General features: G+C 41.2%; 1 protein-coding gene across 1 annotated transcript; it reads right to left on the reverse strand.

Annotated features, from left to right (window-relative positions):
- Positions 1-2,821: 2,821 nt before the first annotated feature.
- On the reverse strand, positions 2,822-8,105 carry LOC147624578 (uncharacterized). Its single transcript, XM_086819849.1, has 4 exons — positions 8,016-8,105; positions 7,336-7,520; positions 6,837-7,263; positions 2,822-3,325 (listed from the first exon to the last, which is right to left on the reverse strand). The coding sequence occupies exons 1-4, from the start codon at positions 8,103-8,105 to the stop codon at positions 2,822-2,824; spliced, it is 1,206 nt and encodes a 401-aa protein (XP_086675975.1).
- Between the last annotated feature and the right edge of the window lie 11,713 nt (positions 8,106-19,818).

Genomic DNA, 19,818 nt, shown 5'->3' on the forward strand with positions numbered 1-19,818 from the left:
TACGCACCTATGTTATGCTCTTTTGCACAGTCTATATGGATTTAAAACTGTAATTCTCTGTGTATCTCTATTTTTATAGACTTTTGGTCATTATTTCTTCTTAATAATGATTAATTCCTCTTAATCTCTTATCAAAAGGCCAATCCCATGTGTCTCATCCTCTTGTAAGTGATTGCTGTATTCTTTTACTTTAATATGTTCCGTCCAAATCACCCAATTCGAACGAATGAACCGAACATTCCCCGTTCCTGTTCACATAATTCTGAGTCGGAAGATTTTCTTCCAAAACAAAGAATTGCCCTCTTGAGAATACAATGACTGCACCCTTCATACATTCCATCTATCTGAGCATCTATCTCTCTTCTTGCCTAGCACTGCAATAACCCCTCATCACACGATCTGTAGAGACCAGTTGCCCTCTTATGCCACTGAGTCTTCTTATTCTTGACAAACGGCTCTTCGGTGGTTACAATTCACCACCTCCACACGTGTGATGCGGAGGTGGTGCTCACGATGTGGGGAGTGGGTTGTCGATGCCTTCTGCCAGCACTAATCTGTTGGGCACAACACCTGGCACGCCCAGTGCTTGAGCTTCTGCTCCTGAACTCGTTTCCCTCTGACAAATTTCTCTTTGAATCTTATGAACATCTCCGGGGGAGTATGGTCCAGGATGTATTTGTCATCTGAGTAGGTGGCATGCTTCTGCATCCTCTTTAGTTTTTTTGCCTGCTCTTTTGAGCAACCCAGACCCCTATTATCAATTTGTGGTGTCTTCTGATCAAAAACTTTTATCACCGGTCTTGCCCTAGTATTTTCTTTTTTGGCATTGGTATCACCCTCCACTCAATCTATACAGCTTCTTCATACTTTGCTAGATCATCTGTAGGTGAGCTTTGCACCTTTTCCTCTTTTGGGTCTCTAATACCCCACTTCTAGACAACATTAACACTTGTGGGTGGTTGCATTCTAGGTGGGACCATCCTCCTTCCCTCCAGCGTTTGTGACAACAGAAATTATTCATGGTAAGCATTGACCTTATTATGTCTGCATTCTAGAAATATGGTGGTAGTTCTTTGTTGGCCCTCAGCAGCAGCTCAGAGAACATCACATGTGAGGCGTCAAAAAATGGGTTGTTCAAGCTGGCCCACGGAGTTACTGAGCAGTTGACCAATTAATCTTTGAGGTGCTCATTCTCTTTGTGCACGGCTTGGTTAGCATCAATTCAATTTCTGAAGCTCAACCAATAGCTCTCCTCTTTCCTTTTTGGGAACTCCAAGTGACAACATTGTTGTGCTCTCAGTGGCTAACTCAGCATCAGCCTTTACCTTTGTTAATTCTACTTGAAGTCTCGCCACTTCTTCCTTTGCTTTTGTGAGCTCTATTTTCCATTGTAGTCTTGTCTTCTGGGTCTTCTACACCCTTTTTTCCATCTGCTTTGCCTCCTCTATTTGTATTTGGAGGGTGGCTCTGTAACTTTCCCAATCTCTCCTTGTTCTTTGAGGAGCTGATTCTCATTTTCCATGCAATGCTGCATTTCTAATTCCAGTGCATTCAACTCATTGATGGTGTCTATTTCAAATTTAGTACTCCTTTCAAGCCTTTGTTTTTACTCCTTTTCCTAATCTTTGTGTGGCATTCTGCAACTCTTGCTACAACACTTTATTTCTTTCAGCTAACTTCTTCACCTCCTTTTCCCAGTGTTCCCTCTTTCCAAGTGGTGGCCTTCAATGCTTGTGCTAGATTATGGTCCTCCTTTTCCCAGTGTTCCCTCTTTCCAAGTGGTGGCCTTCAATGCTTGTGCTAGATTATGGTCCTCATTTTCCACTTGCTTTCCTTTTCTTGAAGTGCTTGTTTTGGGGGACTCTTGGCCTATTGCTTGTTGTGCTGGTATTGTTGTTGTTGTTGTTGTGGTGGTGGTTGTTGTTGGTGCGGTCTGTTGTCTACATCATCATCTTTATCTAGGTCATGAATGACCTGTTGTGGTTTGCAAGACATCTATTCCTGATTTCTACCAAGTCTTGCAGCGCCGCCTGATCCTAGAACTTGCTGAGTTTAACCTTTACTATTTTTATCACTGCTATTTTGGCGTATAGTGGTAGGCACATAACTTCTTCTTTGTCTTGGTTTTTCATGGCTTGGGCTTCTTATTGTGCTACAGCCACCGCTATTGTGCTATCTAGCACTTCGTCCTTCAGTCCTTGTATGGTATCATCCGAGGCCTTTGCTGGCTTTATTGCTTTTCATAATCTAGCATGGAGCTCTTCCACGTTGTCGTGACGTGGGCGGTGTAGCTGGGAAAGCGCGAGGCTTCTGGCTGTGAGAGTAGCTTCCAAAATTCCAAGCATTAAATGTCTTCTCAGCTTCTCATGGAACAAGTATAGCATGGTATTAACTCAATCTCTTGACTCAGGCATACATTCAATGGGATTGTCTCCACAACTCATACAAGACACACCATCTTCGACTCTGATGATACAAGGCTTATGGCAAGAGAACTCATGATCATCTTTATATATCATTATCAAAGCTTCATCATAATGGAAGGTCCTCACATAATAAATGCTATATGTTTGTACAAAATGATTGACATGTATCAACACTCACGAGACAAAGCAAATAAACTCACAAGACATCATCAAATCCAAAGGTATACATATCTTCAGCATATGCATGCCAACAGTAGCCCATAGCATAGCTTCAGCACCAACAGTTGCTTTCATTTAGAAGCTTGGAAACCATGTTGATATTGGAGAGGGTCCTCTTCAACTCAATAATCACCTTCATAGCATAATAGGGGGCGAGGTGCAACTTTACATGAAATTCAGATCACCACCCCTTTCAACTGGAATGTCACCCATGTTGCAATGCATGGGACAGCTGCACCCCAAGATGTACTTGCTGGTACAGATGGTGATTCAGGAAGCCAGAACGCACCGCCTTCTGTCTGCTCAACCTGCTCCTTATTGTAAAAGACACTACAGTGTTCATCTGTAGAGTCGCTTAAACCTTTTCTTGAAAGTCCGAAGCGCCCATAACCTTTGAATCCATGGTAAGTACAAACAAGCTTTGTGCTTTTCCGTCTCCGTGCACTAGCCCATGCGTCGATCATATCACCAACTACTCCATGCTCTCTTGACCTTCCCAATAGAAATCGCCCAACAGTAGTTTCCTTCTCTGTGTTAAATCCACCACAGTAAAGTACAGGAAGGCTTGGAGGTAATGAGGCTATATGCTGCCAAGTAAGCAAAGCTCCTCGCCTGCGGGCCCGAGCACTTGCCTTATCCAGATGAGTGTTCACAATTTGGAAAGCAAAGCCGGGGGGCTCCTACAGTTCTTTTGCTACCAGCTTTGTAGGCGTTATCTCCTCTACCAGACGACCATCTTCCTCTTTCTGCAGCAGCTGCTGCGCTTCTGTTTTTTGTAGAATTCCCCTGGCCAAGCCTCTTTTTCCACGAGGCGGTTCCCTGTGTATACCTGCAGCTGCCCGCTCTTCCCAGCGTTTCCCTCCCTCTGGCTGCAGCAAGCCACTTTGCTACTCCAGAACCCGGAGGCCACCACACCTTCCAGCTGTCGTCTGGGTCTCCACAACAGCACCACCCGCGCTTTCTTTCACGTCTGCAGCTGCGAACCCCCAACACTCTCCTTTCTGCGGCCGCCTGTACTCTCCACTTCTCTGCTTATAGCATGGGGCTCCTTAAACTGTTCCCCGACGGCGTCTGCTCAGGCTCCCCGTCTTTTTTTACACACACTCTTGGCTATTTCCCCACACACATCACCTCGGCGGCGGCTCTCTCCATTTCCAGCTGCCGACCAGCTTCCAGAAGCATTGGTTGGCAGGCCCTCAACGCTCCACGCCAACTGCCAGCTGGCCACGTTTTGTCCTTTTATTTTATTTATTATTTTCCCTAATGCCTAAGGATGGCCACCCACCATACCTTCTATTTCACACCCAATGCCCACAATACTACCTCGGCCATTTCATCTTTATTTGCCCATGCTTTCCTCATACCTTCAAACAGCTTCGAATGCCCACTTTTTCCTTTGGGATGCCCACACACTTCAAGGCCATCGGGTAGCCGAAACCACCTGCATTTGACATCACTCCGGACAAGCCTGCAATAGGCTCAAATCCAAACCGACCCACACTGCACGCCTGGCAACGCTCTCCTTAAAAGCTAAACCCTCCACACGCCATACATCCCATATGTACATAGCCACTTAATCCCATTCATCTGGATTTGTATTTAACAGCCTCACATGCATGGTTTCACGCCATAGACGTGCTGTGGCACGACATCCACCCCCTCTAAACCTGCACATCCTCTGGTATGTGCCACACAGGTCCTGGAACTCACTGCCCAGGCATTATTTGCACACCAACATTGGTATATGTACAAGCATCAGCAATCACATCCGAATGGTTCTGCTTTCCCACCTGGATCAAATACCAATCGCTTTTGGCATATGTGGCATATCCTTTGCTTATACGAAGCCCTATCCTCACTTAGATTCCCTGCATATGTATGATCACCCTCATCATTCAAAGTGGGATGCTCTTCAAAATGATTTGCTTCAAAAATTTCCTCAGGCCATGTTTGAAGCCTTTGCACCACATATTGTATGGCCACACCAAGTAACAACTGCATTAACAGCATAGAATACGCACTTGGTAACATCCCATCCAAATCTACTGTGCCCGGATCCAGCTCACCCCCACTAATAAACATTCATTCTTCTCATCCAAAGACGGAAAAGCATCAACACGTACAAAATCCAACAAGGCATCATCGAGAATAGCCTCCAGATCTGAATCAATCTCATCACAATCATTTGGCTTACATAACACCTGCACATCCTCACTTGCAACCAACAGTTGACTAGCATCAAGCATAGAAGAGCCCAAAGCTGATGGAGATCTATCATATACCATGAAATCATCCAATGCATCATCTAAGATAGCATCCAAACCAGGATCAATCGTATTGAAGCCATTATCATCTTGCAATCCCACATGTTGATTATCATGAACATTCATACCCCCATAGCTATATCCATTTGGTTGCTCATATGCAGCCTCATGAGGCTCTGTGACCACACTTTGCATATCCTGCATGTTATCTCCCAGTATTTCTTGATACATGTCTGCAGATTGGCTTAGAATTATGGGTCCCTCACCCAAGTACCCTTGAATCTGTATATCATTGAACCCTGCATGATCCAAAAAGACAGATTCAATTTCCCTCTCCAAATCATCATCATAAACAGGCTTCCAAGCTCGAGATTGTTGCTCACAAATGTGGTTGCAAGGTAACCCTGACACTGATGACATAACATCACCCTGTTTATTGTTGGAACACCCTGTTAGCATTCCAGAATAACCCAAATCCAAAGAACCTTGGCAACCAGCCTCAGAAGCAACATCACTGTTGGAATCACCCATATCACTCACCCCCTCTAAATCAATCACACATACTTGTGGCCCGTCTGCATATTCATGTACATCATCCTGCTTATAAGCATCATAACCAGATAAGAATGCAGTAATGATAGCATCTTCTTCTTGTCTTAGATCTTCAAACTCTGCAATCATGCTTTCAGCAAGAAGCATTGGTTCCTGCTGTTCTTCACACATATGATACGACACCTGAGGAATACCCTTCGAAACACCTGTCCTGAAGCTCTCTGAATCAAGTGTCTCCTCAAGCTTAGGCATACATACATCATGTGGTATGATCATAGGACCCTGTATGTCTGCACCCTCAGAAAACAGATTATACTTGCACAGTTCACCCATTGCATCTTTATGAAGCTGTAGCAAAGCATCACTTTTTGCACTGTGAAGGCCTTGTTGCTCACTAATGGCTTTTTGCAGTCCCAATTTAGCATAAACAGCCTCCACAATCTCTGTATCAGCCTTGAATAGCAATTGATTGTCTTCCATAAGACATGCATCGACAACCGCTTCTAAATTGGCTCGGATTGTTGCTGGAACACTATCACAGCTCACATTATACCTGGAACTCACATAAATAAGTGCATCTGCAAAATCATTCCATCGTTTGGAGTAATACTCTGCTAGTTCCAGCACTTCATCTTTTAAATCAGGACTTACAAGGTATGCAAAAGATGCAATCATCATGTTTTCTGGAACCCCTTGATTCTTCATCTCTGTCTCGTAACACCTTAGATAGCTTTCTGGATCATAACCATCAAATATATTGACCCTGTCATATACCAATTGCATCACAGTTTCCACTGCTTCCTGAATTTGCTTTTCTTCTTCAATCTTCCTGAACCGCTCTTCAAGCTCTTTCATTTCTGCATATAAATGCTCCATTTTGTACTCTCACCCCAGCGGTTTCACGTCGGGTTCACCAAAGCTGTCGTGACGTGGGCGGTGTAGCTGGGAAAGCGCGAGGCTTCTGGCTGTGAGAGTAGCTTCCAAAATTCCAAGCATTAAATGTCTTCTCAGCTTCTCATGGAACAAGTATAGCATGGTATTAACTCAATCTCTTGACTCAGGCATACATTCAATGGGATTGTCTCCACAACTCATACAAGACACACCATCTTCGACTCTGATGATACAAGGCTTATGGTGGCAAGAGAACTCATGATCATCTTCATATATCATTATCAAAGCTTCATCATAATGGAAGGTCCTCACATAATAAATGCTATATGTTTGTACAAAATGATTGACATGTATCAACACTCACGAGACAAAGCAAATAAACTCACAAGACATCATCAAATCCAAAGGTATACATATCTTCAGCATATGCATGCCAACAGTAGCCCATAGCATAGCTTCAGCACCATGAAATTCAGATCACCACCCCTTTCAACTGGAATGTCACCCATGTTGCAATGCATGGGACAGCTGCACCCCAAGATGTACTTACTGGTACAGATGGTGATTCAGGAAGCCAGAACGCACCGCCTTCTGTCTGCTCAACCTGCTCCTTATTGTAAAAGACACTACAGTGTTCATCTGTAGAGTCGCTTAAACCTTTTCTTGAAAGTCCGAAGCGCCCATAACCTTTGAATCCATGGTAAGTACAAACAAGCTTTGTGCTTTTCCGTCTCCGTGCACTAGCCCATGCGTCGATCATATCACCAACTACTCCATGCTCTCTTGACCTTCCCAATAGAAATCGCCCAACAGTAGTTTCCTTCTCTGTGTTAAATCCACCACAGTAAAGTACAGGAAGGCTTGGAGGTAATGAGGCTATATGCTGCCAAGTAAGCAAAGCTCCTCGCCTGCGGGCCCGAGCACTTGCCTTATCCAGATGAGTGTTCACAATTTGGAAAGCAAAGCCGGGGGGCTCTTACAGTTCTTTTGCTACCAGCTTTGTAGGCGTTCTCTCCTCTACTAGACGACCATCTTCCTCTTTCTGCAGCAGCTGCTGCGCTTCTGTTTTTTGTAGAATTCCCCTGGCCAAGCCTCTTTTTCCACGAGGCGGTTCCCTGTGTATACCTGCAGCTGCCCGCTCTTCCCAGCGTTTCCTTCCCTGTGGCTGCAACAAGCCACTTTGCTACTCCAGAACCCGGAGGCCACCACACCTTCCAGCTGTCGTCTGGGTCTCCACAACAGCACCACCCGCGCTTTCTTTCACGTCTGCAGCTGCGAACCCCCAACACTCTCCTTTCTGCGGCCGCCTGTGCTCTCCACTTCTCTACTTATAGCATGCGGCTCCTTAAACTGTTCCCCGACGGCGTCTGCTCAGGCTCCCCGTCTTTTTTTACACACACTCTTGGCTATTTCCCCACACACATCACCTCGGCGACGGCTCTCTCCATTTCCAGCTGCCGACCAGCTTCCAGAAGCATTGGTTGGCAGGCCCTCAACGCTCCACGCCAACTGCCAGCTGGCCACGTTTTGTCCTTTTATTTTATTTATTATTTTCCCTAATGCCTAAGGATGGCCACCCACCATACCTTCTATTTCACACCCAATGCCCACAATACTACCTCGGCCATTTCATCTTTATTTGCCCATGCTTTCCTCATACCTTCAAACAGCTTCGAATGCCCACTTTTTCCTTTGGGACGCCCACACACTTCAAGGCCATCGGGTAGCCGAAACCACCTGCATTTGACATCACTCCGGACAAGCCTGCAATAGGCTCAAATCCAAACCGACCCACACTGCACGCCTGGCAACGCTCTCCTTAAAAGCAAAACCCTCCACACGCCATACATCCCATATGTACACAGCCACTTAATCCCATTCATCTGGATTTGTATTTAACAGCCTCACATGCATGGTTTCACGCCATAGACGTGCTGTGGCACGACAACGTGAGCTTGGAGCAAGTGCCTTTTGTTGATGAGGGCTCTTCCACGTGAGCTTGGAGCAAGTGCCTTTTGTTGATGAGGGCTCTGATCTTCCCCTCACTCAGCTCCTTTTGTTGCACTACGATGGCAAACTTTTTTTGCATTTCCTCGTTTTGATGTGTCATCATGAATGATTTGCTTTCTAACTCTTTGGCTTTAGCTGTGGCGTTCACTAGCATTCCATGTTGTTTATGATTCCGAGCACACATATTGATTGTGCTTCGGGCCTTCTTCTCATAAGAGCCTTTGAAAGGATGTTCTGGCCTACAATCCTACTTATATGCAGCTGCTCATTGGGAAGTCCTGCTTCTAATTCTCGAGGTAGCTTGAAGTTATAGCTTGGTCCTTCCTACACCTTCTGTGCCAGATTTGCTACCCAAGACTGCAGTTCTACTGGAATAACCACTTTTGTTTTGATGGCAGTTTCCCCTTTTGAGCTTCTTCTTTCTTTTTCTGATGTTCTCCTTCGTTCCTTTTCTTCTCTTCTTCCTCCTTTCTTCTCTTTTCTTCTTCTTCCTTCTTCTTTTCCTCTTCTTCAAGCTTATTCTTCCTTTCTTCTGCCCTTTGTTTCTTGACCTCTTCTAGGTCAGGCATTCCAGGTCAGGCAGCATCTCTTCATCTACCATGTGTTTTCTCTTCTTGCTAGCTTTTTGAGCAATCTTTTGCCATTCCTCCTCATCATCTCTGTCCTCCTCCTCAAATGAACTGAAAGTGACCTTGGTAGCTTTCGAGGATCCTCCGGCTTCCTTATGTTGATGTTTGACATGGACGTCTCCTATCTGACGATCCATCGACTTGGTAGCCCAAGAAATTGCTCATAGGTGCACATGTATTACTATGGGTTGTTTCTCCTTAGCCCAAGTGGCTGCTCTCTTTGCTAGATTTTCTTTGTAGATGGCAACCTAGTTTATTTTTTCTCCCTCCTCTGCTGCTCCGAGAAGTCTGTAGTTCTTGTTGGACACCCATAGACCAGCTTGAATGGTGTTTTCCCAATTCAGACTTTGTAGGATGTACGGAATGCTCATAGGGCCGCATCCAGCTTCTGGTCTCAATCATTTTTGTTAGCATTTACAATTTTCTTTAGAATCTTGGTTAGAACCTTGTTGGTGGTTGATTCCTCCCGGGGCCGTTGCACTGTGGGTAGTAGGGTGAGGACTTCTTGTGATTGATCAGGTACCTCTCCATCAACCCTTTCATTACTTTGTTCATGAAATGTGTGCCCTGATCACTAACTATTTCCACCGACAATCTATGCCTATCAAACGATGTCCTTGAAGAGGAACTTCACCACCTCTTCTCTGTGGAGTTTCTCTTTATAGCTCTAGCTTCCCGCCACTTGGTAAAATAGTCACAGCAACCACAATGATGTACTCACATCTATGCTGCTTTTTGTGGAAGGCTTAATTGGTCCAACAAAATCCAATCCCCACTTCATGAATGGAGATAGCGGCAATATAGGTGAGATGGGCGATCTATCGTAATCTTCGGGTTGACACATTTGCTGGACAGACATCACAGTTCTTTACTTCACTGTTGGGCATCCCTTTTATGACAGTTGGCCACCACATGCCACCACAGGCCTCCTTGCAAAATTTTTTGGGCTGTTATTTCTCCGCCCATGTGTCCTCCGATGATCCCACAGTGTGCTTCTATTAACAGAGCTTGCTGCTCATGATCTTGGACATATTTGCCTAAGATCTGGTCTATGCCTCTTTTGTAGAGCTGCCCAATAATCATGGTGAAATTTCTACTTCTTAAGGTAATTTTCTTTTTCTTGTCAGCGGTGTATCTCTCTGAAAAAGTCCCATCTTCCAGAAATTGCATCATGTCATAATAATAGTTTTCTTCCACTTCAGCTACTACTGCTACTACTGTGAATAAGTTGGTGTCTAGGAGTTGAACTTCTACAACCCCCAAGGCAGGTTATAAAACATGGAAATCAAACAAAATGTTAAGTTGTTCCCCATAAATGAGCACAAAACTAATGTGTGCAATGTTACAAAACCTACTTATATGAAGAAGGCAACCCATAGAATAATATCATTTTCTTTTATAGCTTTTGCATTTCAACAAAAATGTCATTGAACTCATTGAATTCAAATGAAACATTACCATTTGTAGTCTTCTTCTTTCCCCATGTTGCAATGCAAAGTGTATCGTTGATGTGGTAGTAATCCCCGATCCTACATTTTACATCTTCATTGTTCACTTCCTTTGCTAGATGAACCCTCTTTGATGGCAAGAAAAGGTTTTGCGTGATACATTTCTTACAAAGGGTGTCTCCTAGCAATTGATAAAGAGCTTTGTAACCCTTCCTCACCTAATACCTACCTCATCACATGCAGTAACAACATCAACATTGATGATACTTTGGGAAACCTCTTATATGATTTCATTGGAAACAACCCTACGTATCTTCTTGCAAAACGGGGATCCCTAATCATTTTAAGCACATGTTCCCTCATTTGTGAAAGAGCACAAGAGCTCATTTACAATCCCCCGGTTTGATCAAAATATGTGGCATCTTTGAAGGAATACTTTAAAAACCAACAAAACTACATTGACATTACACAAGTGCACACATGATTTACATTGGCATTTTGAATTGGAAGTGATAGAGAATAAGAAAGAGGAGCCATACCGCGCTGCTTAAATTCTCCGCTTACAAGCAACCCCCCAAACGGCAAGTGTTTCGATGTGGTTGAGTGGCCTCTTATGCTTTCTAGCTCCAATAGGAGTGCTTTTCATGTGGAAGATGGTCTGTGTAATCTTTTCCACACACGCTACTCTCTCTTGATTTACACCCTCAAGCTCCTTGATTTTTGCTTAAGCCTAAAGTAGGCCTTGGTATACACTAGCAAGGTTAACTTGGAGCGTATGCAACTGTGATGACAAGTAGAAGACTCTACCGGCGTCATTTGTTTTGCTAATCTCTTGTATAGTAGCTAAGCATCCCATTCTCACCATCTCCCACATACTGAATAAATGATGGTAAGTCTTTGAAAGTAGCTGAGCATCCCATTCTCACCATCTCCCACATACTGAATAAATGATGGTAAGTCTTTGAAAGTAGCTGAGCATCCCATTCTCACCATCTCCCACATACTGAATAAATGATGGTAAGTCTTTGAAAGTAGGTGGGTAATGCACCCTTGGGTCAGTTGGGTATAGATGCCCATCAACCCATAGATCCACATTATGTGACCCCCTTGTTTACGTACATTCCTCTCATGCTCAGTGAGATGAACCTTGCCTGAAGTTGCATACTCTTCCAACACCGGCACATGTAAATCCACCTTGTGTCGATGCAATGGCACATTAGTGTCAGTGATTTCATGCAATGCCATGCTTAGAAGGAGTTGATAGTGGAAAAGAAGAGGGAGGCCCTAAGCTCATAGTGGAGAGAGAGAGAAAGAGGGGGGGGGAATAGGAATTGAGATTAGAGAGAGTTAGTGTATGCTATAACCTTCCAAGGAGTTAAGATTAGAGAGAGGGAGGATGCAATCATAGGAGAAAGAGAGTGTGTGTGTGTGTTTGTAGGAAACAATAGAGAGAGAAAGGGAGAGTTTAGAGTAGACGGAGTGAGGCTATGGAGGCCAAACTCACAATGGAGAGAGATATTCCAAGGAGTTATAATTAGAGAGAGGGAGGATGCAGTCACAGGAGAGAGAGAGAGAGAGAGAGAGAGAGAGAGAGAGAGAGAGAGAGAGAGAGAAAGAGAGAGAGAGAGAGAGAGAGAGAGAGAGAGAGAGAGAGAGAGAGAGAGAGAGGGAGGATGCAATCATAGGGGGAGAGAGAGAGAGAGAGAGAGAGAGAGAGAGAGAGAGAGAGAGAAAGAGAGAGAGAGAGAGAGAGAGAGGGAGGGAGGGAGGATGCAGTCACACAGGAGGAGAGAGAGAGAGAGAGAGAGAGAGAGTCAGGCCATTAGCTCACAATAGAGAGAGAAAGGGAGAGTTGAGAGGATACATGAGAGGATTGTGGGATAGAGCGAGGCTATGCAGGCCAAGCGCACAATAGAGAGATGAGTAGAGAGAGAGAGAGAGAGAGAGAGAGAGAGAGAGAGAGAGAGAGAGAGAGAGAGAGAGAGAGAGAGAGAGTTGGTTCAATTTTGGGAAGAAAAGAGGTTGAAAAAGGATTTTTTTTACATATATATGGGTTTGGGATAACTTTTAAAGACACAAAGTTCAACCATGAGAAAAAAAATCACTATTTTTAGCCCCCCCTTAGCTGGAGATTGATAATGTGGAAAGTGACAAGAGATTTATACACTTTCCACACTGATTTGGTTGATTTGGTGGGGAAGTGGAGGCGTTAAATGAAGGAGAAAAAGGTGGAGGCATTCAATGATGAGATAGAGTTGGTTTTAGGACAAAATCAAGGTTAAAAATTGAATGTTTTACATATATATGGGTCTGGGGTCAATTTCAAAGTATAAAACTTGCAAAATGGAAAAAAAAATATCCATTTTGTCCCCCCCTAGTTACGAGCTTCCTAGAATGAGAAGAGGAGAGATAATGACAACATTAGACCCTATTTTTGTAGGGGAGGTATGGGCTAGAAAGCTCAAATTATAGGCTCCAAGTAGGCCTCTTGATTGACCTTATCTCCTTAAGAAAGCATAAAATTAGCCTTAATCCCTAAAAATTAGGAATCCTTACAAGGCCCAAAAGATGTCCAAAGGTCTCCTAATGGATGGTCCACAAATCAAACATGCATGATGTCCACAGGTTTCCAAACCTATTTTAAAATTAAGATGATTGAGAGGTAGAGATATAAACTTAAAGTTTAAAGCTTATAGTTATCTGGTTCAAGTTTCCTTGAGTACTCTGAGAACCCGGGATAGTCATACATCATCCAAAGCAAAACTCCTTTCACCTCCGCCTCACGCCTATTTATTGGCCTTGAAACATCATGTACTTTGATACCTCACCATAGTGTCTCAAGCTCCTCAATCAAAGGCTCAAGTTACACATCCATATTTTCCACCTTATACTTGCCTGGTAGTACAAGGAGAGCAAGCATGATATGACCTTTCTTCATTACCACCCATGGAGGGAGGTTGTAATTCACCAATACAATAGGCCAAGTAGACCATGATGTGGACTTGAAGCCAAATGGGTTACCACCATCCATTGCCAAGCCAAGACGTAAGTGATGAGATCATCTTTAAACTATGGCGATTAATGATCCACATGTTGCCATGTTGATGAATCAACTACAATCCTCATCATGATGCCATCAGTAGCATGCCATGTCATGAGTTCTGCAATCCCCTTACATTTAAACCTGTGTTAGATGCGAGGAATTATAGCGAAGTGTCTCAACACCTTTCGAGAAATTTTTTCTCCTTGCAAATCATCCCTATAGCGACTCTCTCCACATTGTAGACATTGTGTTGCATCTTTATTAACCCCTTTAAATAGCATGTAATAATTGAAACATGTGTGTATTTTTGTGTAATCCATACCTAGCATAGAGAGCATTTTACAACACCCATCTTGTGAATCCGGTAATAGATTTTGAGGGGGGAAGAATCTTCTTGAGAAGCCTACAACATAAAACTATTGCGAAGGCAAAATAGGTAACTGACAAGGGTTACCTAAAAAGATTCCCTCCCAAAGAGTGTGAAATCTCAAAAATGGCTTAAAAACATAGTTTTTTGAAAACGCATCTAGAATTCCATGTATAAATTTAAAAATTACATGAATTTTATAATTTTTTTCAAGATTGAGAACATGTGTGACCTTTGTAGATTTATAAACTTATGTTGTTTATGACATAAAAATAAACTTAACTAACAAAATGATAAATGAGTCTACATAACTTAAAGAAATATCAATCTTTTTCAAGTAAAATTTTATTTTATAAATTTCATGAATGTAAGACACTTTTTTTAATAGACTTTCTTGGGACAAATTCTACCACTATGCATAAATATGCACATTAGTTGATAATAAGCACTCAAAAAATATTAGAATACATAATAGTATAAGCTCCATAATTTATGAAAAAATCTACAAACATCCTTGAGTCTATTTCTAGACCCAAATAGTAAAGCCTTTAGTATATACTTACCTTAACAATTTGCATAACATAATTATTTGCTCTATTATTTATAAGCAAATAATGGGCATAATATACAACCAATACTAAGAGTTTAAAGAGGTCAACTTATAGGTGTGCAAAGGTAGACTTGTATTCATATATATATATATGTAGAAGATGGTAACTATGGAGGCTCTGAGTAAACCTAAGCATGTTAAAAGAGTAGAAAATTGAAATATTTTTTTGGCAGGACAATCTTAGAGGCAGACATCATATAGCCTATGGGTGTAAATTTTGACCTACATAGGCATTTGTTTTCATGAAGCAGTTTTTGTTATGCAATATGGATAAGGGTGGTGAGAAGAAATTTTAGCCTATATTATGTACATATGTGGTGGTGGCAAAAATTCATAGTATGCATATGTTGATGTTTGATCCAGATAGCCATTATCATGAACGTAGGTGATGGCATATCTAAGAGTAGTGTCGGAATGAGCTCTAGTTATAATTATTTAGAGTACATGTGAAGGATGTTGAGAGATGGTATGTCTATGGGTAGTGTAGAATGAACTCTGGTTATAATTATTTGCAGGACATGCAAAGGATGCTAAGAGATGCAATCTTCGCTAAGAGATGCTAAGAGATGCAATCTTCGCTCGCGACATTGTCTTTGTGTACAAAGAGAAAAGAGAGGAGCTTAGGGCGTCTAGAATGGTGGTAGAGAAGAGCTTGGAGCTTTCATGATGACGATAGATTCAAGGTCCCCGATGTTGGAGAGCATACTACTGCACATAGGCATGGTAGAGTCAATGCTCATATGCACCCCCCTCCTCGACATAGATAGTTACACCATGTGTATTTTCTTATAGTTCTTCAGCTTTAAAATTGAATTGTAGAACAAAAATTAGGATTGGCAAATCAATCGACTCGTGGGGTATTCCAAATCAATGAAGTCTTGCACATTGGGATTAAAACCAATGGATTACAGGTCATCATGGATTATCTCATCTAGCTCTTCTGTTATCATGATTTTTTGGCATCGTAGCAATAATATTTATTATACAAAGGTTACATGGTTACATAGATAAGCCTTTTTTTTAATGACCTCGTCTCAAGTTTGTAGTCAAAGGTTGCGACCATATATGTTTTTCAGGTCCTTAGCCGTCGTAAACCTATGTTCTACCTATATCACCTTATCTTAGGTATATTTTTTCTTTAATTCTATGATTTATAAGTTTTTTTTTTAATGAGATTTTATTGGCTACTATCTACTGTTTGGAATGGGCTTTTACAAATTTATTGGTGATAAAAAGAAAAATAATTCTCATAAAAAATGTAAAAATATTTTAAAGTTAAGAAAAATAGCTCCCTAAAAGTTGATGTTTTACATTAAAGTTGATGCAAAACATTAAAGTTGATGCAAAACATCAAATTTTTCATTCCAACTCTACCACAAAACTTGATGTTTTGCATCAAGTTTCAGATGCTCCAGAGAAGAAAGTTAAAGGATTAGAGGTCAATTTTCACAAATGTCACAAAGCAATGAAAATCACTTTGTGACGTCACTTTGTGACGTCTACACATTTCATCGAAACATAGTCATGTTGGTACTCAAAATTTATGGAGCAGGTCGTCTGAGCATGGTACCGCGTACACACAATCGTTATTAAAACAAGCCATTTGTGAAAATCAACCTCCGATCCTCCAACTTTCTTCTTCGGAGCATTCGAAACTTGATGCAAAACATCAAGTTTTATGGTAAAGTTGATGTTTTGCATCAACTTTGATGCAAACATCGAGTTGTGTGAAAAAGTTGATGTTTTGCATTAACTCGATACAAAACATCGAGTTGTGTGGAAAAGTTGATGTATGCAAAATATCAACTTTTAGCCTAAAAGTTAATTTTTGCATCGAGTTGATGCAAAACATCAACTTTTTCATAAAACTTGATGTTTTGCATCAAAGTTGATACAAAGCATCAAGGTTTATGAAAAAATTTATGTTTTACACCGATTTGATGCAAAACATCAACTTTTTCACAAAACTTGATGTTTTGCATAACATGAAGTTTTGTGGGAAGTTGATGTTTTGCATAATGTTGATACAAAACATCAAGTATTATAAAAAAGTTGATCTTTTGCATAGAAAGTTAATATTTTACATTAACTTGATGCAAAATATAAATTTTCATAAAAGTTGATGTTTTGTATCAAGTTGATGGAAAACATCAACTCTTAGCTGAGAAGTTCTTACTCAGCATTAAGTTGGCTGTCTGCAAATGTTGTAGCTAAAACTATGTGTAGTAACTAGTAGGATTTGAACCTAAGTTCTTGCCTGATATTTTACAAAAAAGCATTTTGGAAAGTATAAACTTCTATCATCTATGACCTCCCATCCAAAGAATTCATTCACCATGTCATCCATGATGAGATTCTCTTCCTCCTTTATGTGGCAATGGTGGAGGCACCTCATTCATTGGTTGGCAAAGATGAGTCTCAGCCATGCTTTCTATATGAAGCCTTGCCACCTTTTGCACTTTACCCAATGTCACCGAATGGTGTGGAATGTTACCTAATAGTCTCCTATGGTTCTCCTCCATGTCATCATCCACACTTGGTCGCGCCAATGCCTCATGAAGCCCATACGCTAGGACATGCTCAATCGTTAAACGATGTTATCGTATGTATTAGCCCTTGATCAATCACACATACAATGATTTTTTTTTCTCAACCATGCTTTGGACCAACTCCCAGTCCTTGATCATTGTCAAACATCTGAAACCTAGCCAAAACTAATTATATGTTAGTATAAAAACACTTGAGCTATCCAGAACTGGCAAACAAAAAATTACCCAAGGTTTCACTACTAGACAGCAATTACAACAGCGTTTTTTCTTTCTTCCTACTTTGACTCCTTGCACATGCAAAGAGGATTCCTGCACAACAACATTTCCTCCCACCATATCTCTTCCATCAAACCTCTCTTCCACTCCAAGGTAAGTTCCTCTTTCCTTTCTTGCTTTCTCCCAAGCTTCAATGCTTTCTTACATTCTAAGCTTTTATGGAAAGCTTCTACATAGCTCTATGTAAGATTTTCTTTCCTTTTCCCTTTTTTTCTTTCCCTTTCTCCCTTCCCCTCTCTTTCCTCTCCCTTTCGCTAACCCTAGCCCTATGCATAGAGCTCTAATAGAGAGCTTTGATGGATAGCTCTCCATCAAGCTATCTATTAAGTATTCTTTGCATAGAGCTAGGGTTAGGGTAACATAAACCAATTTCTTTCAATCACTTATGTGTTAGGAATAGGATTTAGGATACTCGCCTCTTTTTCCTCGTCTTCTCCTTTCTTGCTAATATGTTAGAATGAACTACCTTTTCGATTATTATGTTTCTTTTTTGTAGGCTTATTAAATTGAACAACTAACAAGGGTTTAGGCCAATCCTCTCCTATGGCGTCTCAAAGAAGAGGTAAGCCCTCTTTTTCCATTCTTTGTTTATGATTTTATCTTTTTGTCATTGCACCCTTGGGCTCCAAGATTAAGGTTAGGCCAAGTTATGCATAAGTCTTATGCTTAAGGCTTATGTATAAACCTATGCTTAAGACTTAAGGCTTGTGCATAAGACTATGCATAAGCCTATGCTTAAGGCCTGTGCATAAGTCTTAAGCCCTATGCATAAGCCTATGCTTAAGACCTATGCATAAGCCTTAAGTCCTATGCATAAGAATTATTCTTAAGGCTTATGCCAAGCCCTATGAATAAGGCTTATTCATAAGCCTATGCTTAAGGTCTATGCATAAGGCTTATGCATAGGGCTTATGCTTAAGCCTTAAGGCTTAAGCTTTAAGCCTATGCTTAAGGCTTAAGGCATATACATAAGCCTTAAACCCTATGCATAAGGCTTAAGCTTTAAGCCTATGCTTAAGGCTTAAGGCATATACATAAGCCTTAAACCCTATGCATAAGGCTTCAGCTTATGCTTATGCCTTATGCTTAATTCTTATGCATAAGCCTATGTTAAGGCTTATGCTTATGCATAAGCCTATGCTTAAGACTTATGCATGTCTTAAGGTTTATTCATAAGTCTTAAGGCTTATGGATAAGGCTTAAGGCTTCTTAAGGTTTATGCATATGTATACATAAGGCTTAAGGCTTAAGTCTTAAGACTTATGCATATGTATATATAAGCTTATACATATGTATACATAAGGCTTATGCTTAAGACTTATGCATAAGCTTAAGAATTATACTCAAGCTCTATGAATAAGGCTTAAGCTTATGCAAAGAGATATGGAGCATTTATGCATAAGCCTTAAGCGTTCATTCTTTTTTTATGTGGAGTGCTATGCATGCATGAAGTTTAAATGTGTAACTAATCACCTTTTCTCATATTTTGTTTTGTAGGTCTTACATTGCTATCCTCTCCTTTGGCTTGATATTGTCGGTAAGCTCTCTTATTCATATAATAGTTAATGCAACCTCATGTTTATTACACCCTTGGGTTTTGAGTTTAGGGTTTAAGCTTATGAATAGAGAAATGGGGCATTATCGTAGGCCATCTAGAATGTTGGTTAAGTCTAGGTGGTTATAGTGGAGAGGGAGCCCTTGATATTTTCACTATCATTCTCTTTTAATAAAAGAGAATTTGACTTTGGCTTTAATAGTGGGGAGCGTGTGGAAAGTCCTCAGAAGCTATCATCCAAAAGGGGCATTGTCCACCCTGTTTATCTAAACAATATTATAGAAGGTCTCAACAATGTTCTAATGTCACATGTTGCCTCTTTTATTTAAGCTTTAAGAATTCTTTTGTTAGAGAATTCTTGAGTTGTTACATCTTTTGTTTTGCATCTCTTACACTAATCCTCTCTTTCGACTTCACATAAGAGCAGTAAGCTCTCTTCTTCTTTTGATTGCTTACATCATGTTTTTCGTTTATTGCACCCTTGGGTTTTGGGTTTAGGTTTAGCTTAGGTTTACCTCTTTGCATAGGCTCTTGCAAGATCTATGCATAAATCTTCTATACCTAGGCTCTATGCATAAGGCTTTATGTGTAGGCTTTATGTGTAGGCTTTATGCATTTAAGGCTCTATGTGTAGGCTTTATGCGCATAAGGATTTATGTGTAGGCTTTATGCATTTAAGGCTCTATGTGTAGGCTTTATGCGCATAAGGCTTTATGTGTAGGCTTTATGCATTTAAGGCTCTATGTGTAGGCTTTATGTAAGCTCTATGCATAAAGCTTTATGCATAAGGCTTTATGCATAAGGCTCTACACGTAGGCTTTATGCATAAGGCTATATACGTAGCTCTATGCATAAAGCTTTATGCATAAGGCTCTATGTGTAGGCTCTATGCATAGGGCTATGTACATAGGCTTTATACATAAGTCTTTATGCATAAGGCTCTATGCATAAGACTCTATACATAGGCTCTATGCAT

Source organism: Cibotium barometz, chromosome 25, assembly GCF_041138505.1.
Source record: "Cibotium barometz isolate CiBa-2024 chromosome 25, ASM4113850v1, whole genome shotgun sequence".
In the NCBI taxonomy this organism is placed as follows: Eukaryota; Viridiplantae; Streptophyta; class Polypodiopsida; order Cyatheales; family Cibotiaceae; genus Cibotium; species Cibotium barometz.

Coding starts and splice junctions, on each gene's coding strand:
- LOC147624578 (XM_086819849.1), bottom strand. CDS start 8,105: ATGTCAAATGCAGGTGGTTTCGGCTACCCGATGGCCTTGAAGTGTGTG. Junction 7,521..8,015: donor GCATTCGAAGCTGTTTGAAG/GTATGAGGAAAG, acceptor GGCTTGTTGCAG/CCACAGGGAAGGAAACGCTG. Junction 3,326..6,836: donor CATTCCAGTTGAAAGGGGTG/GTGATCTGAATT, acceptor AAAGAACTGTAG/GAGCCCCCCGGCTTTGCTTT.